General features: G+C 39.9%; 1 protein-coding gene across 4 annotated transcripts in view; it reads left to right on the top strand.

Annotated features, from left to right (window-relative positions):
* Window positions 1-24345, top strand: part of cep89 (centrosomal protein 89) — a 187553-nt gene that overhangs the window by 42973 nt on the left and 120235 nt on the right. For all 4 annotated transcript variants that reach the window (XM_017706197.1, XM_037534255.1, XM_017706198.2 and 1 more), the window contains 2 exons: window positions 19368-19483; window positions 20227-20407. In XM_017706197.1, the coding sequence (XP_017561686.1) occupies window positions 19368-19483; window positions 20227-20407 (297 nt within the window). The remainder of the gene's footprint in view (window positions 1-19367; window positions 19484-20226; window positions 20408-24345) is intronic.

A 24345-nucleotide genomic window follows, 5' to 3' on the forward strand; every position in this document is an offset into this window, starting at 1 on the left:
AACTCTTCTTCCCAGGCACTCTTCAAAGACTGGGTGGCACAGCCCACTTGTTCAGAGAATATTTTAACAAAATTTGAAATCAGGTGTCTTGAATCCGGTGGGCCAAGCAAAAGATTATAAATCTTACTTTCCTCAGGAAGAGTTTCAAAATTATGTATGTTTTGGCGTACATAGTTCCTAACTTGCAAGTACCTGAAGAAATGTGTTGCTGGGAGGGAGAACTTATGTTGCAGTTGAGTAAATGAGGCAAAATGCTTATTAAGGTACAAATCTTTTAAAGCAACTATGCCTTTTAGTTTCCAACTGTGAAAAGTTGCATCAGACAGTGAGGGTGGAAACGCATGATTATGACACACAGGAGCATAAACAGAGGTACCAGGTAGTTCACAACACTTCTTAATTTGCTGCCATATTCTCAAACAGTTGCGAATTATTTGGTTATTCACTTTTAAGTTGAGAAGACTAGGTGTTGAGAAAAGAAGAGCTGGGAGTGAAGTGTTTTTAACACCAGCCTTTTCAATGGCCACCCAGGCTGGAGTTTCTGCTGAGACACCAGGATTGTAACCTTCAACCCAATAAGCAAGATGTCTAAGGTTTGCTGCCCAGTAATAGTGCTGAAAGCATGGCAGTCCAAATCCACCCTTTTCTCTTGGTTTTTGAAGATGCTTTTTGGATATCCTGTGAGCTTTAAACCCCCATATAAATGGCATGATTATTGAGTCCAACAACTTAAAGAAAGACTTGGTTAAAAAAATTTGAAGATTTTGAAACAGATAAAGAAATCTTGCCAGCGAAACCATCTTTATAGCATTTAAATGGCCCAACATTGAAAGGGGAAGAGTGCGCCACCTTCCAATATCTACTTTTAGTTTTTCCACATTTTCACCGAAATTCAATTTAAAAATTAATTTTGGGTCTTTTGGAAGGGTTACTCCAAGGTACTTCAACTTGTCTGTAACTTTAAATGGGAGTCTATGCAAAAATTCTGGTTTGGGATTTTTCCCAAGAGGCATGAACTCACTTTTTTGCCAATTGATTGTGTACCCAGAAATGTACCCAAATGACTTAATAAGATCTAACAGAATAGGAGTGGATAATTCGGGCTGTGACATGAAGATTACCACATCATCAGCATATAAAGACAGATGGTGGTGCACACCTCCTAGATGGATGGGGTTGAGAGTTTCATGCTGTCTAATACGGATTGCAAGGGGTTCGATACATATTGCGAAGAGGAGTGGGCTAAGGGGACACCCCTGACGCGTCCCACGCTGCAGACGAAATGAGGTGGACCTATCTCGATTTGTAAGGATGGAGGAGGACGGTGTCGCATACAAAATTTGAATCCAAGAGATAAAACGGTGACCAAATCCATATTCTTCCAGGACCCTAAACATGTATGGCATTTCTATTTGGTCAAATGCCTTCTCGGCATCTAGGCACAAAACCGCTACCTCCTGGTCATTCTTATAGTTATGGTACATTATATTCATTGTACTTCGAACATTAAAGAATGAAAACCTGCCTGGAATAAAACCTGTTTGGTCTTTATGAATAATGGAGGTGATATGTTTATTTAACCTATTTGCCATTAATTTTGTGAAAATTTTTAAATCAGAATTCAGTAATGAAATTGGGCGGTAAGATGAGGGTTCAGTCTCATCTCTCCCCTCCTTTAGAATAAGTGAGATGTTAGCGTCATATAAGGAGTTAGGAAATTTTTGGTTATCAAATGAATGCTTAAACATCCTAAGCAAGAGTGGAGTTAATTGTTTGTGGAATGTCTTGTACCACTCCATGCCAAATCCATCCGGCCCAGAGCTTTTCCCATTGGGGAAAGATTTTATTGCCTCTAGGATTTCCTCAGCTGTGATATCAGCATTAAGCGCTTCACATGCCTCATCACTTAATTTGGGGAGGTTCAAGTCCTCCAGCCATGTAGAAGTGTCACCTGTCGCTTTGGATGTGTACAGTTGTTCATAATATTCCCTGAAGCGCTTATTTATATCCAAAGAGTTAGTAATAAGATCTCCTGATTTAGATTTTATCTTGTGTATGGCTCTGTTAGCCTGCAGTCCCCTCAACTGTCACGCCAGAAGTTTCTGGGGTTTGTCTCCCAGTTAAAATTTTTTTTGTTTCAATTTAAATAGTTGGTTCTGTACCTGGGCAGACAATATGTCATTATATTCATATTTAAGTTTAATTATGTTCTGTAAGGTGACTGAGTTAGGAGATGATTTATAAATTGTGTCTAGTAGTGTTGAATCTTTTTCAATTTCTATCAAACGGCGTTTCTTTTCTTTTCTCATGGAGTTTTCAAAAGAAATAATGTGCCCTCTAATCACAGCCTTGAAAGCTTCCCATAAAGTTGAGTCTGTAACCTCATGGTTATCATTTGTTTCCAAAAATTCAGATATTTTAGAAGAGATAGTCTGGGGAAAAATAGGGGTCAGAGAGAAGTGAAGGATGGAAGCACCAACTATACTGTCATTTCATATTATTGAGGTCAAGTACCAATGATGTTGGGGAATGATCTGAGATTAGTATATTGTGATATTTGGTGGAGATCACATTTGATATCAGGTTTGAATCAAGCAGGAAATAGTCAATTCTAGAGTAAGATTTGTGACGCTGTGAGAAAAAAGAATAATCCCTATCTGTAGGGTGCTGAAGTCTCCATATATCAACTAGATGAGTAGATAACATCAAATTGTTTACAGTTGCTGAGGCAGCAGAAGGTAACTGGGTTGGTTGGGAAGATCTGTCCAGATAATTATCAATCACACAGTTGAAATCACCCCCAACAATTATATTTGTGTCTGAGAGATTAGGCAGCAAATCAAAGACCTTGCTAAAGAAATTTGGGTTGTCAAAGTTGGGACCGTATATATTTAAAAGTGTAACATGGTGTGTGTAAATGTGTCCTGTCACCAAGAGAAATCTACCATTAGGGTCACAAATAGTGGAAACATGCCTAAATGGAATACTTTTACTGTATATACATACACATGCACAATACAACAAGAATGGCACTGTTAGTAACAGAGCAATGAAACTTGAAAATGAACACATTGAATTTACTTGATGTGCTCATGGATAAAATACATGTATAGAGTGTTGTCATTGACTATACATACGTTCGGCTGTAATTTTACTGATGTATTTTATTCGTTCAGAAATTGCGCATGTATGCGTTTCTGTAAAATTCAGTTAAACACTTTTTCAGTGTAGCACATATACACATACAGTCACACAGCGACTGATCTAATAGGCTCACACCCACGCTCACTCCACAAGAACAGCATCATCAGCAATAAAGTACTACTGTGTTCTCCCCAGCAGCTTCTTAATATTCATCAAAGCCATCAAATTATGCAGTGAACTCTCTGTGCTTTATGTAGGCCCTTAATATATTAGTGTTACTGGTTACAGAGACTTTCTTTTCTCAGACACACACGCTCATCGTTCATATTCCTTTACTTAGCAAGGACGCTGTACCAACTCCTCGGGGCTTTTAAGGGACATTAAGATGTTGTTAAGTGGACTGCTGTACTCTCTTCATTTTAGACAGGCCGTTTTCTCAGCCTTAGATGTGACTTTAAATGGAAGACTGATGTAGAATAACCTCCTCGGTGCTGTTGTGTTAAAAGGTTGGTGATGGGTAAAGTCACTAATTAACAGACTATTACCATTGAAAGCAAAGCATCATGTAGCTCTCAGAAAACTCTCAGAAAAGGGAGAGCATGTGGGCCACATTTTGGTTGTTGCCATATAATTAAAATTTAAAGACTTTTTTTTTATATTTTAAAGCAATATGATTACTACAAAGAAAATATTAACTTTGTTTCCAGCACCTACCCTTTATGGACAGAAGGGAGAGAAAACATTACAACTAACCACATAGGTGGGGTTATTTGTAACAGATGGGAGGGCAAATCAATATTAATTTGGTGCAGTTCGGTATTTAGACTTGCCCGGCCAACTATAAAAAATATATTAATCAAAATAAATATGATTAGTGAAAACAGTCTGTCCAGTGTAGTAAATGACTTTTTGACCTCAAAGTTAACAGCAAATATCAGAACAGAAAAATTTAATTATATTTTTATTTAAATGACAATCTGTATTATCTGTACATAAACATCTGTACGTCTACAGTAATCTGTGCCTACAAACTCACTGTTTTGAATTTATATAGGAGATTATAAAGTTTTATAATAAACCTCTCTCAATGTTTACTTAGTTAAAACTGTGTAGAGGCTCTACTTTGTCCTGGCTAGCTTTCACTGTACATTGTTTACATCCTTCAAAATTGTGCGATATGCAACCATTAATGGGTTGATTAAAACAGTACAGTTGTGACTTCTGAGATGCAACTCAGAAGTAATCTGAGATGTAACTCAGAAGTAATCGAAGAACATTGAAAACAATGGGGGAAAAAGTTGATTTTATGGTATAAAAACATTCTTCAGGGTGAATTTTGAGAAATATCTGTGTTGTTGCTGTCAAAATGTGCAAACATGTTCTAAAATCATGTTTATCTACATAAAATATCCATGTTACATTTTACCCTCTATTAGTTTGTGCCTTGCTCTTCCTTAACTCAAATCTTTAGCCATCTAGACAAGGCAATGGCATGTGATATGAACATTATGTGGCCAATTCTGATTCAGATTTTAAAGGGCTAAATAATTTGAAGTGTGTATTTAGTTTTAGTTACATTTCAGTTAAACAGTGCTTCACTCACTAATGATTGTCAGTTATCAGTCGTCACCCTATGATTTTGTTTTAGGTTTTTATGTCGTAATGTTCTTTTCGTGTCAAAGTTTTGTAAATATTTTTGTGTTCAGCTTCATCAGTTCTGCCTGTGTTGTTGTTATATGATTGGCTTGCACTGGGCTCCCCTTTGGCATGTGGTCTGGCAATATCAGCCATTATATTCACCCAACCAATATGTTGAGCTCTAAAAAAGATATCCAAACTCGTCTTAGTTTTTGTTTTCTTAATCAGATATTCAAGCAAGATGTAGATTGTACAATGTGTAGATTGGAATTAAATACAGCCTGTGCAGTAGTACTTTTTCCTTCCCAATATGGATACTGGGCCACAGCGGATCATCTGCCTCCATCTTGCCCTATCCATTGCCTCCTCTACTTTCACTCCAACCATCTCCATGTCCACCTTCACTACATCCATAAACCTTCTCTGAGGTCTACCTCTTCTCCTTCTACCTGGCAGCTCCATCTCCAACATTCTTTGCCCAATATATCCACTATTCCTCCTCAACACATGTCCAAACCATCTCAACCTGGCCTCTCTGGCTTTATCTCCAAACTGCTCCACCTTCACTGTCCCTCTGATCTGCTCATTTCTAATCTTGTCCAGCCTTGTCACTCCCAACGAAAATCTCAGCATCTTCATCTCCGCCACCTCTAGCTCAGCCTCCTGTCTTTTAGACAGAGCCACAGTCTCCAAACCATACATCATAGCAGGACGCAATACTGTCTTGTAAACCTTCCCTTTCACTCTTGCTGCTATCCTTCTGTCACACATCAGCCCTGACATCCGTCTCCACCCACTCTATCCCGCCTGCACCCTCTTCCTCACCTCTTTTTTGCACTGTCATTGCTCTGGATGGTTGACCCAAGATATTTGAAGTCATCCACCTTTACGACCTCTGCTCCTTGCATCTTCACCTTTCCACCTGCCTCCCTCTCTGCCCGCTGTCCGCTAGCATCATTCCCACACACAGATCGTCCTCGAACAGCGCTGAGATGCCATTCCTTAAACTCAGATAACAAGGTCCGAAAATTTGTTTCTAAAATGGTCATTCTTTGTAGAAGATTGTAGCAGTTCTGGCAGCACATGTGCTCTGAACCAAAGCGAAGAGGCATCTCTGCAGTCAGACTCAGCTGTGTTATTCCACCAGTGACACCAACAAAGACAAATAAAACAAAGTTGTTTCCTGCTCTACGTGCTTGGAACCTTCAGCAGATCGGCTCCTGTTTCTCTCTATTTCTTCAGCAGTAAAGAAAAGAGTAAAGAGCTCAGACAGTAGACTAGACACCTACTCTACTGACCTTCATTCCTCTCCTCTCCAGTGCAAACCTCCACCTCTCCAGATTCTCTTCCACCTGCTCTCTACTCTCACCTCAGATTACAATGTCATCTGCAAACATCATGGTCCATGGAGCCTCCTGCCTGACCTCATCTGTCAACCTGTCCATCACCATTGCAAACAAGAAGGGGCTCAAAGCTGATCCCTGATGTAACCCTACCTTCACCTTGAAACCATTTGTCACTCCAACTGCACACCTTACCACTGTCTCACTATCCTCATACATGTCCTGCACCACCCTAACATACTTTTCAGCTACACCTGACTTCCTCATACAGTACCACTGTTCCTCTCTTGGCACCCTATCATATGCCTTCTGTAGATCCACAAAGACACAATGTAGCTCCTTCTGACCTTCTCTGTACTTCTCTACCAACACTCTCAATGCAAAAATTGCATCTGTGGTACTCTTTCTGGGCATGAAACCAAACTGCTGCTCATTGATTTGGACGTCTCGCCTTAGCCTTGCTTCAACAACTCTTTCCCATGCCTTCATGGTGTGGCTAATCAACTTTATACATCTGTAGTTACTGCCGCTCTGCACATCACCCTTGTTCTTAAAAATGGGGACCAGTACACTACTTCTCCACTCATCAGACATCCTCTCACTCGCCAGGATTTTGTTAAACAACCTGGTTAAAAAGTCCACTGCCTTCTCTCCTAAACATCTCCATACCTCCACAGGTATGTCATCTGGACCAAAGCTTTAAATTATTAAAGCTGCCCTCACTTCCACCTTACTAATTCTCTGCACTTCTTGATCCACTATCTCTCTCTCTCGTTTTCCTCATTCATTAGTTCCTCAAAGTACTCCTTCCATCTACTCAACACTCTCTGTTCACTCACTAGTACATTTCCCTCTCTATCCTTTATCAGCCTAACCTGCTGTACATCCTTTCCAGCTCTATCTCTCTGCTTAGCAAAACGATACAAGTCCTTTACTCCTTCTTTACTGTCCAGCCTCTCATACAGCTTATCATAGGCCTGAGCCTTTGCCTTTGCCACCATTCTTTTTGCTATGTGACTAGCCTCACAGTACTCCTGCCTACTTCCTTCATCTCTCTGGTTATCCCACTTTTTCTTAGCTGCCTTCTTCTGAATATTCTCCTGGACTTCCTCATTAAACCACCAACTTTCCTTGTCTTCTTTCCTCTGACCAGACGAAACACCCAACACATTTTTGCCCGTTTCTATCACCACCTTAGCTGTAGTTTCCCAGTCCTCATGTAGCTCCTCACTGCCCCCAAGGGCCTGTTGCAATTTTTCCCTGAACTGCCTGCAACCATCCTCCTCCTTCAGCTTCCACCATCTAATCTTTGGCTCTGTCTTCACTCTCTTCCTCTTCTTTGTTTCTAATCTCATTCTACAGACAACCACTCTATGCTGCCTTGCTACACTTTCCCCTGGTACCACTTTACAATCTCCAATCTCCTTTAGGTGGCATCTCCTGCTAAGGATATAATTCACCTGTGTGCACCTCCCTCCACTCTTGTATGTCACCCTGTGTTCTTCCCTCTTCTGAAAATACGTGTTCACCACAGCCATTTCCATTCTCTTTGCAAAATCTACAACCATCTGACCTTCCGCATTTCTGTCTTTCACACCATACATACCCAGCACCTCTTCATCCCCTCTGTTCCCTTCACCAACATGTCCATTGAAGTCTGCACCAGTCACTAATCTCTCCTCTCTAGGGACACCATCTACCACTTCATCAATATTACTCCAAAATTCCTCTTTCTCCTCTAACTGACAACCAACCTCCTCCTCTCCTCTTTGATGGTCTTCGACCTACAGTAGTCCAATTTCCACCGGCACCCTGCTGGTCAACAGCACCGGTGGCGGTCGTTGTTAACCCGGGCCTCGACCGATCTGGTATGGCAAACAATATCTTTGATCCGCATGATAGTTTTGGCACAAGTTTTACGCCGGATGCCATTCCTGATGCAACCCTCACCATTTATCCGGGCTTGGGGACCAGCACCAGAAGTACACAAAGTACACCCCTAATGGCTGGTTTCGTGCCGCCCAGTACAGATACTAATCCGAAATTTGTGCTTAAAAACTACTAAGCTATTTTCAATTTAAGCATTCAAAATTAGTCTATCATGCTCAAACTACTTAAACACTCTACAACCCCACAGGAAGAAATACATTGTTAACGTTATCACCACACAGTGGGAGTGTATACTATTTTGGGCTAGATTTATTACAGAATTGGAACAGATACATTTTTTTTTTCCTCTGTGATATCCAGCCCAGCAATTTTGGCTGACGTAGGCCCAAAAACAATATCTGGTACTGAATTAGTGCCGTACCCTGCCGTAGCCAAGGCCTGGGGGAGGGGCTCACCAGCAAGCATCTGGTGGCCGGGCATTTACTCATAGTGCCCGGCCGGGCCCAGCTCGAAGGAATTACATGAGTCCCCCCTCCCATCGACCCACCACCAATGGGAGGGGCAGTAGTAGGGGTTCGGTGCTTTGTGGATCGGGCAGTGTCCGAAGGCGTGGGCCTTGGCGTACTGATCCTCAGTTGCTGAAACTGGCTTTTGGAACTTGGAATGTTACCTCACTGGTGGGGAAGGAGCCTGAGTTGGTGCGCGAGGTTGAGAGATACCGACTAGATATAGTCAGGCTTACCTCAACACACAGCATGGGCTCTGGGTCCAATCTCCTTGAGAGGGGCTGGACTTTATTCTGTTCTGGAGTTGCCCATGGTGAAAGGCGGCAAGCAGGTGTGGGCTTTCTCATAGCCCCTCGACTCGGCGCCTGTATGTTGGGGTTTTCTCCGGTGGACGAGAGGGTAGCTTCCCTACGCCTTCGGGTTGGGGAATGGGTCTTGACTGTTGCACCGAACATTAGTTCAGAGTACCCAGCCTTCCTAGAGTTCTTGGGAGGGGTGCTTGATGGTGCTCCTCCTGGGGACTCTATTGTCCTACTGGGGGACTTCAACACTCACGTGGGCAATGACAGTGAGACCTGGAGGGGTGTGATTGGGAGGAATGGCCTCTCTGATCTGAACCCGAGTGATGTTCAGTTTTTGGACTTCTGTGCAAACCACAGTTTGTCCATCACAAACACCATGTTTGAACACAAGGATGTCCATAAGTGCACATGGCACCAGGACACCCTAGGCCGCAGTTCAATGATCAGCTTTGTAGTCATGTCATCAGACTTGCGGCCATGTGTTTTGGACACTCGGGTAAAGAGAGGAGCTGAGCTGTCAACTGATCACCACCTGGTGGTGAGTTGGATCAGGTGGTGGGGGAAGAAGATTGGTCAGACCACGCAAACCCAAACGTATAGTGAGGGTTTGCTGGGAACGTCTGGCAGAAGAACCTGTCAGATTGATCTTCAAGTCACATCTCCGTCAGAACAGTCGTGGGCTGGAGGTTAGGGATCTGGCCCTGTGACCGGAAGGTTGCCGGTTCAATCCCCAGCGCCGACAGTCCATGACTGAGGTGTCCTTGAGCAAGACACCTAACCCCCAATTGCTCCCCGGGCGCCGTGGATAGGGCTGCCCACCGCTCCGGGCAAGTATGCTCACTGCCCCCTAGTGTGTGTGTAGTGTTTCACTTGCATGGATGGGTTAAATGCGGAGATGGAATTTCCCCGGTTGTGGGATCAAAACAGTATCACTTAAACTTAAACTTAAACTTTGACCAGATATCAGGGGAAGTGAGGGACATTGACTCAGAATGGGCCATGTTCCGCTCCTCCGTTGTTGAAGCGGTTGACCGTAGCTGTGGCCGCAGTTGGTGCCTGTCAGGCCGGTAATCCTCAAACACCCCAGGTGAGGACGCCTTCAAGCTGAAGAAGGAGTCCTACCGGGCATGGTTGGCCTGCGGGACACCAGAGGCAGCTGGCAGGTATCGACAGGCCAAGCAATCTGCGACTTCAGTTGTCTCCAAGGCAAAAACCCGGGTGTGGGAGGAGTTTGGTGAGGCCTTAGAAAGTGACTTTAAGTCGGCTCCGAAAATCAAATCAAATCAAATCAAATTTATTTGTATAGCGCTTTTTACAACGGATGTTGTCACAAAGCAGCTTTACAGAAAAGATTCTGGCAAACTGTCAGGCGACTCAGAAGGGGAAGTAGTGTGCCACTAGCACTGTATATAGTGGAGATGGTGTGCTGCTGACTTCGACTGAAGACGTCATTGGGCGGTGGAAGGAATACTTTGAGGACCTTCTCAATCCCACCGACACGTTCTCTAGTGAAGAGGCAGAGTCTGAGGACATGGGAATAGGCTTGTCCATTACTGAGGCTGAAGTCGCTAACGTAGTTAAAAAGCTCCTTGGTGGCAAGGCTCCAGGGGTGGATGAGATCCGTCCTGAGTTCCTCAAGGCTCTGGATGTTGTGGGGCTGTCTTGGCTGACACGCCTTTTCAACATTGCATGGACATCGGGGGCGATGCCACTGGATTAGCAGACTGGGGTGGTGGTGCCTCTTTTTAAAAAGGGGGACTGGAGGGTGTGTTCCAACTACAGGGGAATCACACTCCTCAGCCTCCCTGGTAAGGTCTATGCAGGGGTACTGGAGAAGAGAGTCTGGCTTATAGTTGAACCTCAGATTCAAGTTCCAGGGAGGAGCACTGGTCGTGGAACACTGAACCAACTGTTCACCCTCTCCAGGATTCTGGAGGGTTCATGGGAGTTTGCCAAACCAGTCCACATGTGCTTTGTGGATTTGGAGAAGGCATTCGACTGTGTTCCCCGGGGTATCCTGTGGGAGGTGCTTCGGGAGTACAGGGTACATGGCTCTTTGCTACGAGCCATTGAGGCCCTGTACAAACAAAGCAGGAGTTTGGTTCGCATAGCCGGCAGTAAGTCAGACTCGTTCCCAGTGAGAGTTGGACTCCATCAGGGCTGCCCTTTGTCATTGATTCTATTCATAATAGAAATAGAAAATAGAATTTCTAGGCGCAGCCAGGGGATGGAGGGTGTCCGGTTTGGTGACCTCAAGGTCACATCAATGCTGTTTGCAGATGATGTGGTCCTATTGGGGACATCAGGCCGTGAACTTCAGCTTTCGCTGGATCGGTTTGCAGCCGAGTGTGAAGTGGCCGGGATGAGAATCAGTACCTCCAAATCCGAGGACATGGTTCTCAGGCGGAAAAGGGTGGAGAGCCCTCTCTGGGTCCGGGGATAGGCTCTTGCCTCAAGAGGAGGAGTTTAAGTATCTCGGGGTCTTGTTCACCAGTGATGGTAAAAGGGAGCGGGAGATTGACAGGCGGATTGGTGCTGGGTCAGCAGTGATGCAGGCTCTTTACCGGTCTGTTGTGGTAAAGAAAGAGCTGAGCCATAAGGCAAGGCTCTCGATTTACCGGTCGATCTACGTTCCCACCCTCACCTATGGTCATAAGCTTTGGGTAATGACCGAAAGAACGAGGTCGCGAATACAAGCGGCCGAAATGAGTTTCCTCCGCAGGCTGGCTTGACTCTCCCTTAGAGATGGGGTGAGAAGTTCGGTCATCCGGGAGGGACTCGGAGTAGAGCCGCTGCTTCTCCATGTTGAGGCCTCATGGGCTCATTGCTTAGGATGCTGCCCCCGTGACCCAAACCCCGGAGAAGCGGAAGATGATGGATGGATGGATGGATGGATGGATTAGTGGCAACTGTAAAATCAAAACATTAAATTAAATGGCTTATTATCTTATATAATTCACAAATAATTCAATTATCTTTAAATATATTCAAACAAAAACAACAAGAGCTAAATTTACAATTTATGTTCTGCACTATCATTTTGTACGTACTCTGTATAATCACATATGCCTAAAACACAAAGATAAATCACTCGTCAACCAATTGATTACCTCCAGTTTTTTTGTTTTTTATTTGAATGCTACTTGTTTGAATATTTAAATAGTAATATGGTTAATATGTCCCAAATGTGGAAATATTACTTGGGGGGTATAAATTACAGTTGCTTTATGGTCTTTGGAACAAGCTAAATCCTGTCTTATTCCATGTGTACTGGAATTCCTGGTGGTTTGCTAGATATTTTTTACCATTTTATCCCTTATTAATACCTATCGTTATGCGCTTTATGATATATGGAGCAAAACACTCTGGAACATGAGCAGCAGCAGAATTCTGACAGAGAGGGCATCAATTATCCCTATTACGTTTTTGCTTGCATGTGATAGAATCTCATAGAAGCAAAGACTGTCTAGTGGTTCACCAGTTCCAATTTACCAAGATTAGGGATCAGAATTCTTTTCTTGAGGTGCGGTGAAGTAGTCCGTGGCTTGCCTGTCAAATGCTCTTACATCAGCATCCACAGTCGTAGCTGTTAAGGTGTGTGTGTGTGTGTGTGTGTGTGTGTGTGTGTGTGTGTGTGTGTGTGTGTGTGTGTGTGTGTGTGTGTGTGTGAGGGTCAAGGGAGGCCAGTGAGCTGCATAGTCTTTTTAAGCTGTGAATGAAGAAAGCACTGTGTCAGCCTCAGGGCCATTAGAATCATGTTGCCTGTGGATTAAAGAACATCAACTGAGGTTCAGATAAGGTTCTTCAACACCCTGTACTTGGATCTGCTCTATGGCTGCATTGTATGGACAAAGTACTAGTATTACGATTATATTGCTTTGTATTGTGAATGTGATTGACAGCTTGCAGTGTTTTAAAAGCATTGGTACGTCATTAATGATAAAGATTGGTCAGGATTATTTTGAGTAAAATAGAGGATTTTTGTTGGAATACTTCGATTTATTAGAAATACCAAAAAACACACATGGATTTATAATTGCCCTCAGGGCCTTACAGGCCTTCAGAGAAGACTTAATAATTTCAGTGAAATAAAAAACTTTTTTTTTGTTGTATTATTGTTGTATTTCAACTCTGCAAATGTTGTAGTACTATGATTATTTCATTGTTCTGGTTGGAAATAAACAAAAAAAATGTCCATTCAGGCTTCTTATAATCTTCTTCATATATCTCGGTAGATATAGTCTGTTTTTAATAAAAAAAAAAAAAACACATTATTTTTATATATATATATATATATATATATATATATATATATATATATATATATATATATATATATATATATATGTGTAAAATATAAAGTGTCTGTGTGTGTGTGTGTACAATCCCAATTCAAATGAAGTTGGGACGTGTAATGGAACAGTGTAGTGGGATGTGTAAAACATAAATAAAAATGGAATATGATGATTTGCAAATCCTTTTCAACCTATATTCAATTGAATACACTACAAAGAAATGTAAGATATTTAATTTAATAAACTTTATTGGTTTTTGCAAATATTCACTCATTTTGAATTTGATGCCGGCAACACGTTCCAAAGAAGTTGGGACAGGGGCAATAAAAGACTGGGAAAGTTGAGGAGTGCTCAAAAAACACCTGTTTGGAACATTCCACAGGTGAACAGGTTAATTGGAAACAGTTGAGTGTCATGATTGGGTATAAAGGGAGCATGGGTATAAAGGATGGGGCAAGGTTCACCACTTTGTGAACAAATGCACGAGCAAATAGTTTAAGAACATCTCTGAATGTGCAATTGCAAGGAATTTAGGGATTTCATCATCTGCAATCCATAATATCATCAAAAGATTCAGAGAATCTTGAAAAATCTCTGCATGTAAGTGGCAATGCAGAAAACTAACATTGAATGCCCGTGACCTTCGACCCCGCAGGCGGTTCTGCATTAAAAAACGACATCATTCTGTAACAGATATTACCACATGGGCTCAGGAACACTTCAGAAAACCACTGTCAGTGAACACAGTTTGTCGCTCCATCTACAAGTGCAAGTTAAAACTCTACCATGCAAAGCGAAAGTAATATATCAACAACACCCAGAAACGCTGCCGGCTTCTCTGGGCCCAAGTTCATCTGAGATGGACTGACGCAAAGTGGAAAAGTGTCCTGTGGTCTGTTTTTGGTAATCATGGACGTCGTGTCCTCCGGGCCAAAGAGGAAAAGGACTGTCTGGATTGTTATCAGCGCAGAGTTCAAAAGCCAGTATCTCTGATGGTGTGGGGGTGTGTTAGTGCCCATGGCATGGGTAACTTGCACATCTGTGAAGGCACCATTAATGCTGAAAGGTACTTACAGGTTTTGGAGCAACATATGCTGCCATCCAAGCAACGTCTTTTTCAGGGACGTCCTGCTTATTTCAGCAAGACAACGCCAAGCCACATTCTGCACGTGTTACAACAGCGTGGCTTCGTAGTAAAAGAGTGCAGGTACTAGACTGGCCTGCCTGCAGTCCAGACCTGTCTCCCATTGAAAATGTGTGGCACATTATGAAGCGCAAAATACGACAACGGAAACCCCGGACTGTCGAGCAACTGAAGTTGTACATCAAGCAAGAATGGGAAAGAATTCCACCTACAAAGCTTCAACAATTAGTGTCCTCAGTTCCCAAACGCTTATTGAGTGTTGTTAAAAGGAAAGGTGATGTAACACAGTGGTAAACACGCCCCTGTCCCAACTTCTTTGGAACGTGTTGCAGGTATCAAATTCAAAATGAGTGAATATTTGCAAAAAACAATAAAGTTTGTCTGTTTGAACATTAACTATCTTGCCTTTGTAGTGTATTCAGTGGAACTGGATACCTCTAAACTGGGGAGAAAATTTTGCAAAAAAATGATATGTATTGTGATGGTGTCTTTAAGTATCATAATATGCTATTTGTGCTGAATCACCCACCATGAATCTAGGCCTCCTGGATGTTAGAAAAGGAAAATAGAGGCAGCTCTACTAAGAGAGTCACTGTAAGATTAGGGTTGCAACTAACGACTATTTTTATAATCAATCAGTTGGTCCATTGTAACTTCAATTAATCAATTTGTTGGAAACAAAAACCTGCAGGTAATAATCTGGCAATAATGTTTCGTTCAGCCAATTAAAATAGACACCCCACCTTCTTATTTATGTTTTCTAAAAGGGCTTTTATCAAGGGCACAGTGACAGATTTTTAGAAACTATAAAGGAACAACACATCCAAGTCCAAAGATTGTTTCTTTATCTCTTCTCTAATGATAGGTTAAAAATAAATCAAAGAGCTTCTTTGTGATTGATATCATGTATTGAAAAAATATAATCGATCGCACGCTAACAGGTCAGTCATTATCCGTGTCGGATATAGAGATCTGATGCAACTCATCACATGGAAAATGCCAATAACCGTGCTCACAGTGATTCCATTTTCAAATACAGAGAATCCAGTTACAAAAATCTCGGTGACTTAAAGCTCTGTTTTCGTGCGGATTGGAGGCTATAATATGCAGGAAAAAAAAACTAAAAACATCTGAACTAGCCTGTGAGCATTAGTGTATAAGTAGCCCTGATAGCTGCAGTTTAGCCGAGCAGTTTAGACCAACAGTTTCAAACTGTAGCCCATCCCTACCAGCTAAGACTGCTTATTCTCTCTGCTAGTCTAAAACAGAATGAGATGAACAGCAGAGGGTGCTGGTCTGTTTTTCATGTTTGACTGCAGTTTTACTCAGCTATTAGTACCTCACCAGGTTGAGTTTGTGTTGTGGATGCAGTATATCTGTGAGTGGTGCTGTCCACTGAGCTTGGTTTTATGGGTTTTTATTTATTTATTTATTTTTATAGATTTTTAGATGAATTTAATTCGCAGATGGGATTTAGGGTCTTGTGATGTGTAGTATCTCCATCTTCCATTAAAGTGAAGTCTTTTCTCATACACCTCAGTGATTTGACAGAAAATTGACAGAATTGAAACTTATTTTAGTCTTATATCAGAAATTGTAGTGGGATTGCTTTATCCTTTAGCAGGAAGGTAATTCATTTTAATGCACTGTTGATTTGGGATGAGTTTCAGAAGCTGATAAATTGCTGTCTGAGATGCCCTTGAGCCTTCGGAGCATTATCGATTTGCTTTTATTGTAGTTATTAATCTCATTCATGCTTGTTTTTCAGTTGCTTGAAATCTGTCTGTTGATGTTTACAGGTGTCTTGTTTGAGTGTGTGTTATGAGGGATGTTCTTACCCATTCTAATCTCTTACCTATTCCTATTAACAAGTTTATAAAAATATAGAATTTTCTAGTACATTCAAGTTACATCTAAAGGTTATTACACAAAAAACATGAAAATGTGAAATAATCTGACGTCTTCTCTTATCAAAACCTTTTAATATTGGCTAGGGTTTGTGCTGTGAAATAAACAGAATGAAGGTGCAGAATGTGTTCAATTGCAAAAAAATACATTCTTTGCTGCTCACAAAATGGGCAGACAGTGTCATGAGGTAGGCTACTGTCTGTTTTGAAGGAGTGAAAGGAGAATGGAGAGTTTCACCACCTCATTTAGGAGCTGAGTGCTTTCATAGATCACCCAGATGCCTGTAACTCAATTTGAGTTGCTTGTGGAGATGGTGGCACCCCATGTAACAAAACAGAAAACAAGCTAATCATTTAGATTTTTTTATTTTTTCATTCATTTCCTAGTACATTATGCCTGGTAGTTAGTAAAGGGGAATTTCACAGATTTTTCAAATTTCTGAAATCGCTGAGATGCAAACAAAGTCGTTCGGAGTGGCTTGATGTATAATGGTGCATTGTGGAGAACCCTAAAGGCTCAAATTTCTTTGTAGTGGTGGTGATAGGAAACAGAGGTTGCAGTGTCTACAGTGTAAATACAGCCATATTATTTACCTTTTGTAAATGACCAGAAAACCTTCTTGTCTCCTTTAATTTTTTTTAAAGTCGTCACTGTTGCGATAAAACCTTGTCCATTTGCATTTTTGTTGTTGTTTATTTTTTTGCGTAATTTAACTTCTTATTCTCCAGGGTATATTTTGGTTTGTCCATCTGAATTTACCAAATCGTAATTGGCAAATTATTCGGTAATTGCATGAAATAAATGTACATTTATTTATTTATTTATTTATTTATTTAAAGTTCCCCTCAAATTAACTTGAAACTGTGTTTTATGATCACACAAATTGCTGTATGCTTACAATTTACTGCTGAAAGCCAAAAATCTTAGACGCTCTTTGCATTATTTTATAAAAATAATTTTTACAAAGTAGATCACTGAAGAGACGCCATCTCTTTATAGTTTATAGCCCAGATTTGTTAAAAAAATGGGTCGACTTTCAGTAGAAAAAAAAAATTGTAAGTTCAGCTTCTTTTATCATAAGGGTTTAAAATTACGTCACCCATCTATTTGAATGGAAAGAAGACAGTTACAGCTCTCATATGAATGTAGCTCATGAAATATGAAAGTTATGAAGAACATGATCACCTGTAATTTCAAGGAGTTGAAGAGGTTAAAAACTCCAGCCGCTCCTTATATTAAGATTTCATGACAAATGAGCCAATAGAAATGGTACAAAATCACCTGGAGAAAAAAAATTAGATTACAGCTCCTGAGTAGCACATCTAAGTGTTGAACTTGCCTGAGTGGTCTCACTCTCTGTGGGTGCAAGGTTGGCCCCTCTACCTAATTCCCCCCCTTTGCTCAGCATGATGCTAGCCAGCAGGTGTCTGTTAGCTGATGTAACAGAATTGGCACTTAGCACTCTCCTCTGCATGTATTGAGCTGACCAAAGGCATTGCCTTAGCCTCAGTTTGAAAAGATGCCGTAGCACTTCACGTGACTTGGAAGAAACATGTGCCAGCCTTCACCCTCCTAGCACTGGTAGCATCGTGTGATCAGGGGAGACCTAGCTAGTGGGTGAAATTGGACATGACTAAATTGAGGAAAATCTGGGGAAAAACGACAAACAAAAAAATCTTGTTACATTAACTTTCATTGAAAGTTAACAGTGTTTGTTCCTCCTGCAAAGTTTTCTATTTGCAGATACAAGGTTTTGTTCCAACAGCAGTACTGCCTGCTGATAAAGGTATTGTTAAATCTGTAAAATAAAAGATTCTTTGGGGACTAGTTAGCTTTCTGCCTTGAATAGATTAAAAATTATGTTTTAAAACCAAAACCTATCTCAAAACTATTAGAAAACAAGGACATCAGGTAACGTCAGGTTCTTTACCATTTAATTTGATAACATTCTCAGAAGTGTCTATAGAGCTTTGGATGTCTGGTTCCTCTCATTGTTGCTGTGAACAGGTCAGATGTGCTACGTTTTTCAAGAACATTCTAGAGCATTTCACATCAAACTACTCTGAATGACCTTTTGTATAGCTTAATAGGTTTAATTGCACAGATAGATCAGTTAATTGCACTGGAATAGATCAGTAACTTTCTACTCTTATTAACCGTCCAGCCTCCTCTTGTCTCTTTTTCATTGGGACAATGTCTGTCTCTGTGTATGTGTATGTGTGTGTGTGTATGAATGTGTGTAAAGAGGTTTCTGAGTGTGTGAAGAGCTTCTTCTGAAGGGACTACAAAGCTCACTGTCCTTTCCACTTTTGTGCTGTGTTTAGAGGACACTGATGTTTGTTTTTTTTGTGTGTGACTTCTATTTCTTTTCTTTTGAAGTTTAAATATTTTATATTTTATAGTTTGTATCAGTACTAAAACCTTTTTCTCTGCTCTTATTGCTCTTATGTTATTTTTACTAGCCGGTCAACCGAGGTTTCTTTCTGTTCCTCTTAGACTGTGTTCACATTACAAGCCTCATTGCTCAAGTCTGATCTCTCTGACATAATGGTTCACACTCATTTACGTAAGTGATTCAAATCTGTCATTAATGTGAACAAAACGGCGTCCTGAAATGACCCACATGTGCACATCCTACTCAGGAACGTCACATGAATGAATCACGTGTGTTATGTGCATCATCAGCAAATAAACTAATGAGCAGAATGAGCCTTCGCTGCAAAGATTAATTAACTTTGAACAGCTCGCAGCTGTTCATTATTAGAGCGAGATAAATACGAAAAGGTGAGACAAAAAGTTTGCGTGCCATTGGTCAAATTGTTTTGTTGAAAATAAGTACACATCCTCTACACTGAACACACTTTTTCTTTGCTCGTTAACTGCTTATTTGCTAAATTTAACACACTGGTGGGAAAAAAAAACATGGCATGTCCAAAGGTTCTGGCACATTTTTATGCTCCAATATGTTAAACTCAGCAAATTAATAGAAAATATACCCTAAAAAATTCCTGCACAGTAGAATTTTCTTTTTTCATGATTTAGAAGAAATATCAGTCCTATATTATTAGAGGAATAAAAGTATGTTTTCCATTACTATCAGCTGTTATTCTTAAAAAACTAAATATATAATATATAACTTAATGTATTTCTATAATGTAGGTTACAGTAAACATTTGTGTGTGTGTGTGTGTGTGTAGGAGGCAACTACAAGATCAGGCACGGCTGGTGCTGGAGGAGAATCAGGTGTTGATAGAACAGCTGGAGCTGCAGCACACTAAAGCCAAGGAGACACATACTAAACACACACAGGAAGGTACACTGTGCGGATACATGAACACACACTCAAACTGATATCATAATAGTGTTCCAGTGTCAAGCTACACATAGCATGTCTTTGTTATTCTAGTTAGATAAAACTTAAATTGGTCCCAAACCAAAATTGAGCATTACTGTACAGACTGTGGACAGAATAGCTTGTGAATTTTCTCAGATCTGAAGCTTGATTTTCTCCTCTCTCTCTCAAAGAGAGAGTGTACCAGGTGGCCTGGTTGTTAGGAGGCCAAGTTCTTTGTATCTGAATTTAGAGAGTCCTGTTTTTTAACATTTTCATTTGACCTTTCCCTTGTTTATGCAAGGGAGTTATCTTAAAACTATGCTTAGAAATATCTTCTTTAGCTATTTTAGATGCACACAGGGAACATATTGTCAGTAACTCCGTTGGGAACAGTCTTTGATGGGAGGACACAGCTGTAACTGGATGGTTTGAAGATTGGAAGGATGCAAGAGTTAAAGTGACAGAGTGCATAAAAGTAAAGAGTAGGCAAATACTAATAGATTTGATATTATGGTCTTGTGAGTAATTTTCTGTTAAATATGTTTTATGCCTTTTTTCACTGAAATATGAAGTATATCATACTTAATGGCCATTTTGATTGGAAATGAAATAAATGAAAGGGTTATTTCTGACGTTTGCACAGGACTTTATTCCTCTCTTCTTTTGTAGTCCTTGTGAATACCACAGTTCCCTTAAAACTCCTTTTATCCCTCTGTCTACAGTGTGTAAGGTGTCAAAACAGGTGATGTTGTTGGAGGCAGAGAAGCATGCTCTGGAGGCTGAGTTGGAGACAGTACGCAAAGAGCTCCAGACCCTGAAGGTGGAGTTCCAGAAGACCTGTACCACTCTGCAGAACTCAGTCAGCTGGGGGGAACACAACTCTACCACAGACAAACTCAAACGGTACAGCACTGTGCTTCATTGTCTGAGAGATTTTACAGTAACAGAAACAAAACAGGAGCGGCAGTGTGCAAAATGAGAAAGAGAAAGAAAGAAGAAAGAATAAAAAGAGACAAAGAAAGAAAGAAAAATATATGATTGAAAAGAAGGAAAAAAAGAAAGGCAAGAACATGAGGGATGAACAAAGAGAAAGGACAAAAGACAAAGAAAACGGAACAAGAAAGAAACAATAGACAATGAAGGAAATAAAAAAGAGGAAGAAAAGGGAATGAGTGAGAAATAAAGGAAAAGACAGAATGAATGAGAGAGAGAGAAGAGAAATGGAGATAAACAGCAGTTTTTAGATAGGTGGATTGAAATTGACAGGAAAGCTGCAGAGAAAGAAATGCTTTCATTCCAAACTCTCATAACTAAATCACTTTCACAGGAATTCTACAGCTGTTAGTGAATAAATCCTAGTAGTTATCAGGGCTCAGAAACTGAATAAAAAAATCTACCACTAACAAGCAGAGCGAGTAGTTTATTGTTTCACAAACAATTATCACAGAGGGGCAAACGTCAAAGTCTGGTGCTGTTTTTCTTACAGTGTGTCAGTGAGCTTGAGTTCATTGATGGGATCATTAACTCTGAAGTGTGCAGAGACATTTTTGATTCTAACCTGCAGGAAATATTGCTCAAATGACAGGGGTAGAAATTGATCAGCAGAATAACATTCAGGAACACACCGGCCACTTTTCAAAATTTCTGTTTATGATAAATGCCACTTGATTTGCTTCCTACCACAATACATTGAATACATTTCTAAGAATGGCACAAATGTCTCAGTACTTCTTGTGGTCACTGTAAATCTTACAAAAGGGTAGTCCAGACAAAATACCTTTAATTTCCATTTTTTGTTTTCATTCCTCAAACTGGTTCAGAGCCTTGGTAGCTACTAAAAATAAGCTTTCAGATTAAGAACTAAAAAACTAAGAAATAAGGGATCAAGAGCAGTACCAGTGCACTTCAAGTAGTTGAAGTCCAGAGATGCAGGTAGATCTGATCAGAGTTCAGTGATCATACTGGCTCCATGCCTTGAGCAGCTCAGATTGGTGCTGCTTAATGCCAGAGTTTATCTTTGATACTGATAACAATTGTAGTATAACAATGCTCAATACCAAAACAATACTGTGACAAAAATAATAAAACATGTCAAAACATCCAGCGCTTACTAGATTGAACACAAAAATATTCATGTTCATACTGCCGCAGTTTTATAAGCATCTCTTTTGAATTCAGTTTCGCTATGGACCTGGCAGTGTGTGGTGCAGCTGAGATCTGAACCTTAACCCCTTTGATACCAATACCAACCGTACTTATGATACTAAAAAAAGTCAAAAAGTCAAAAAGACGATAATCAACACCCAATATAGGCTGGACTGATCACAATATTCCAATTGTTATATATTCTTCATCTGTAATAATCAATATAAAACTCTTCCAATGTTAAATAAAGTGAAAAAAGTAAGTAAATCATTGAGACCAAGCCTCATTCTCTGTGTTCTGAAGGAAAGATGAACAGATCTGGACAGCCCAACATTCATCAAAATGTGTTTAAAACTGAGTGTAAATGGGTTATCCATATTTTCCTCTGTTGCTTTTATGAGCTTATTGAAGTCACATTTTTAACTGAATAAAACTCGTTTAACTGTATGTTTTAGATATACAGTACTAACATGCATCTGAGTCAAAGTAGCATAAACAGTTTGATTGGCCTTTTGGCAGAATATACCATGAATGCAGCTAAAGCCTATTTAAATAAGATGTGTTTGATGATGAAATGTACTCAAATTTAGAATATTAAATTATTTACAGTGTTGTGGATTTGATTGCTCACAGATTATTCACACCTAATTAAAGGAGTTTATAGATCAGCTAAAGACAGGAGATCACACATCAGATAGCTATAGGCAGACTACTTTACCCACCAGAACTTGTTCCTTTACTCATTCATTGAGTTCTTCTCAGGAAGAGTTGTCGATGGCCCTTGAGAGAAACATGAATCATAAATCATAATGCATTTTCTTCCATACTGTGACATATTTTATATCAGGGAGAGTCTCGTGATGATAGGTAGATGTGGATGAAGGGAGAATGGTGATTATTTTCCTTGCTTGCTGGTGCATGAATATATAATCTTCATAAAGAAGATAACTTAATAAATAACTTAATAAAGGTTATGAGAGGCTGGAGAAGTCACAGTTTTAATGAAGATTACAGGAAAACATGCTACGTTGTATGATATGATGTGAATTGTGCTTAATATGTCCCAAGGACAACAGCCAACCATGAGCTAAGGTAAAAAAAAAAGATCTGTTATGCTTTCAGGTTGACTTAAAAAAATATATGTATATGTTTTGTAGGTAAATATTATAGGTAAATGTGGATTTTTGTAATTTGCAGTTCTTTTTTTCTGCTTTAATCCATAGGAGGGAATGTTTCTTGCCATTGATTAGCTAGTCAAAAGTTGGCATAGTTCAAAAGTTTGGAACGACTGGGGCGGTTTTACTAAAGTTTTTGTGTCATTACAGACTTAATTGTATCCTTTAAAACTGACCGTTATCGTTCTCTAAATGGGCACAGTTGTGCCTTATTGCCCATAATATGGTAAAAGTGACTGTCACTTATAGGCCTCGCTGCATATTGTCACTGTACAAGAAAAGGTTTCTCCATTTTTGTTGATTTTTAATTTTCTCCATCATTTGAACACAGCAGTTGTTCTTAACATTGTGTGAAAAATTCATGATGAATGTTCCAACAGAAATGCTTCAGAATGACTTAGAATAAAACCTCTTTACATTAACTTACATGAAAGGTTAAGAATGGTTTTGCCCTCTTCTGTTATGTTACCCTTTTGCAGAGACATGTTTTTATTTGGACAATGACAATATGCATTTATGGGAGTTTCCCTCTCAAAGCTGATTATAAACGCAGACTCTATTATTGAACGCCAATGCTAAGCTTGTGCTCTTTTTGCTGCTACCATGGCATTTGTGCTCAAAGCCAGAGAAATAAGGCTACTTTTACATCTACCTTGCACTAAAAGAACACAAAGAACTCCCTTATGTATTACTTAGTGCCCTTCAATCATTGCATTGTGAAACCATCTGAAATCAAAAAGTTACAGTCACAGCATGCAAAACTCTGGTCCATATTTACATAAATGTGACAACAACCAATTATAATTAATTTAATTACCTATTATGTAGAAATTATCAGTAATTTAATAATCAGTATAATCAGTAATGGCTCATTCTTTTAAAAGTCATTATTTTGTCTTACTTAGTCAAAATTTCAAAGAAATAAATCATTAATTTGGTTTAGTGAGTCATAGTTTGAACCTGAAAGCAAATGATAAAAGATTTTTTTTTCTCTAACCAAAATGGGTTTCCATTCAAAACATACTTTTATTGTACATACTTTTAAATGTGCATTTTCACTGGTCATGTTAACTATAAAGGTGCAGCTGAGTTCATTTGCATGAAAATTAGTAGATAACCCACTGAGTTGACCACCCCCACCAACACAAAGTGTTGATGTAATATTAATAATGAGTACCTCTGTTAGTAAATCAGCCCTATCTTATAGCTCTTACTTGTGTCTATCTTATGGTATGTAAATCTAAACAGTGTGCGTTATTATTAAATGAAATAACAGCAATTATTGATATAAGTGATTTCAGACTTTTGGACAGTAAAGTAAGCCTGTTCTTTGAGCAGTTCTGTGTGTGTTTGAGTGTGTGTGTGTGTGTGTGTGTGAGAGAGGTGTTGTGTGAGTGCTGAAGAGTTCATCTGAAGGGAAATATTCTGTAACTACACTGTGGTATTCTTTAATCAGACTGCATATGAAAAGCCATTAGAGGATTTTTTGGGGAAACTCATTAAAATTTCAGCATACAGCAG

This window comes from Pygocentrus nattereri, chromosome 25 (genome assembly GCF_015220715.1).
Source record: "Pygocentrus nattereri isolate fPygNat1 chromosome 25, fPygNat1.pri, whole genome shotgun sequence".
Classification (NCBI taxonomy): domain Eukaryota; kingdom Metazoa; phylum Chordata; class Actinopteri; order Characiformes; family Serrasalmidae; genus Pygocentrus; species Pygocentrus nattereri.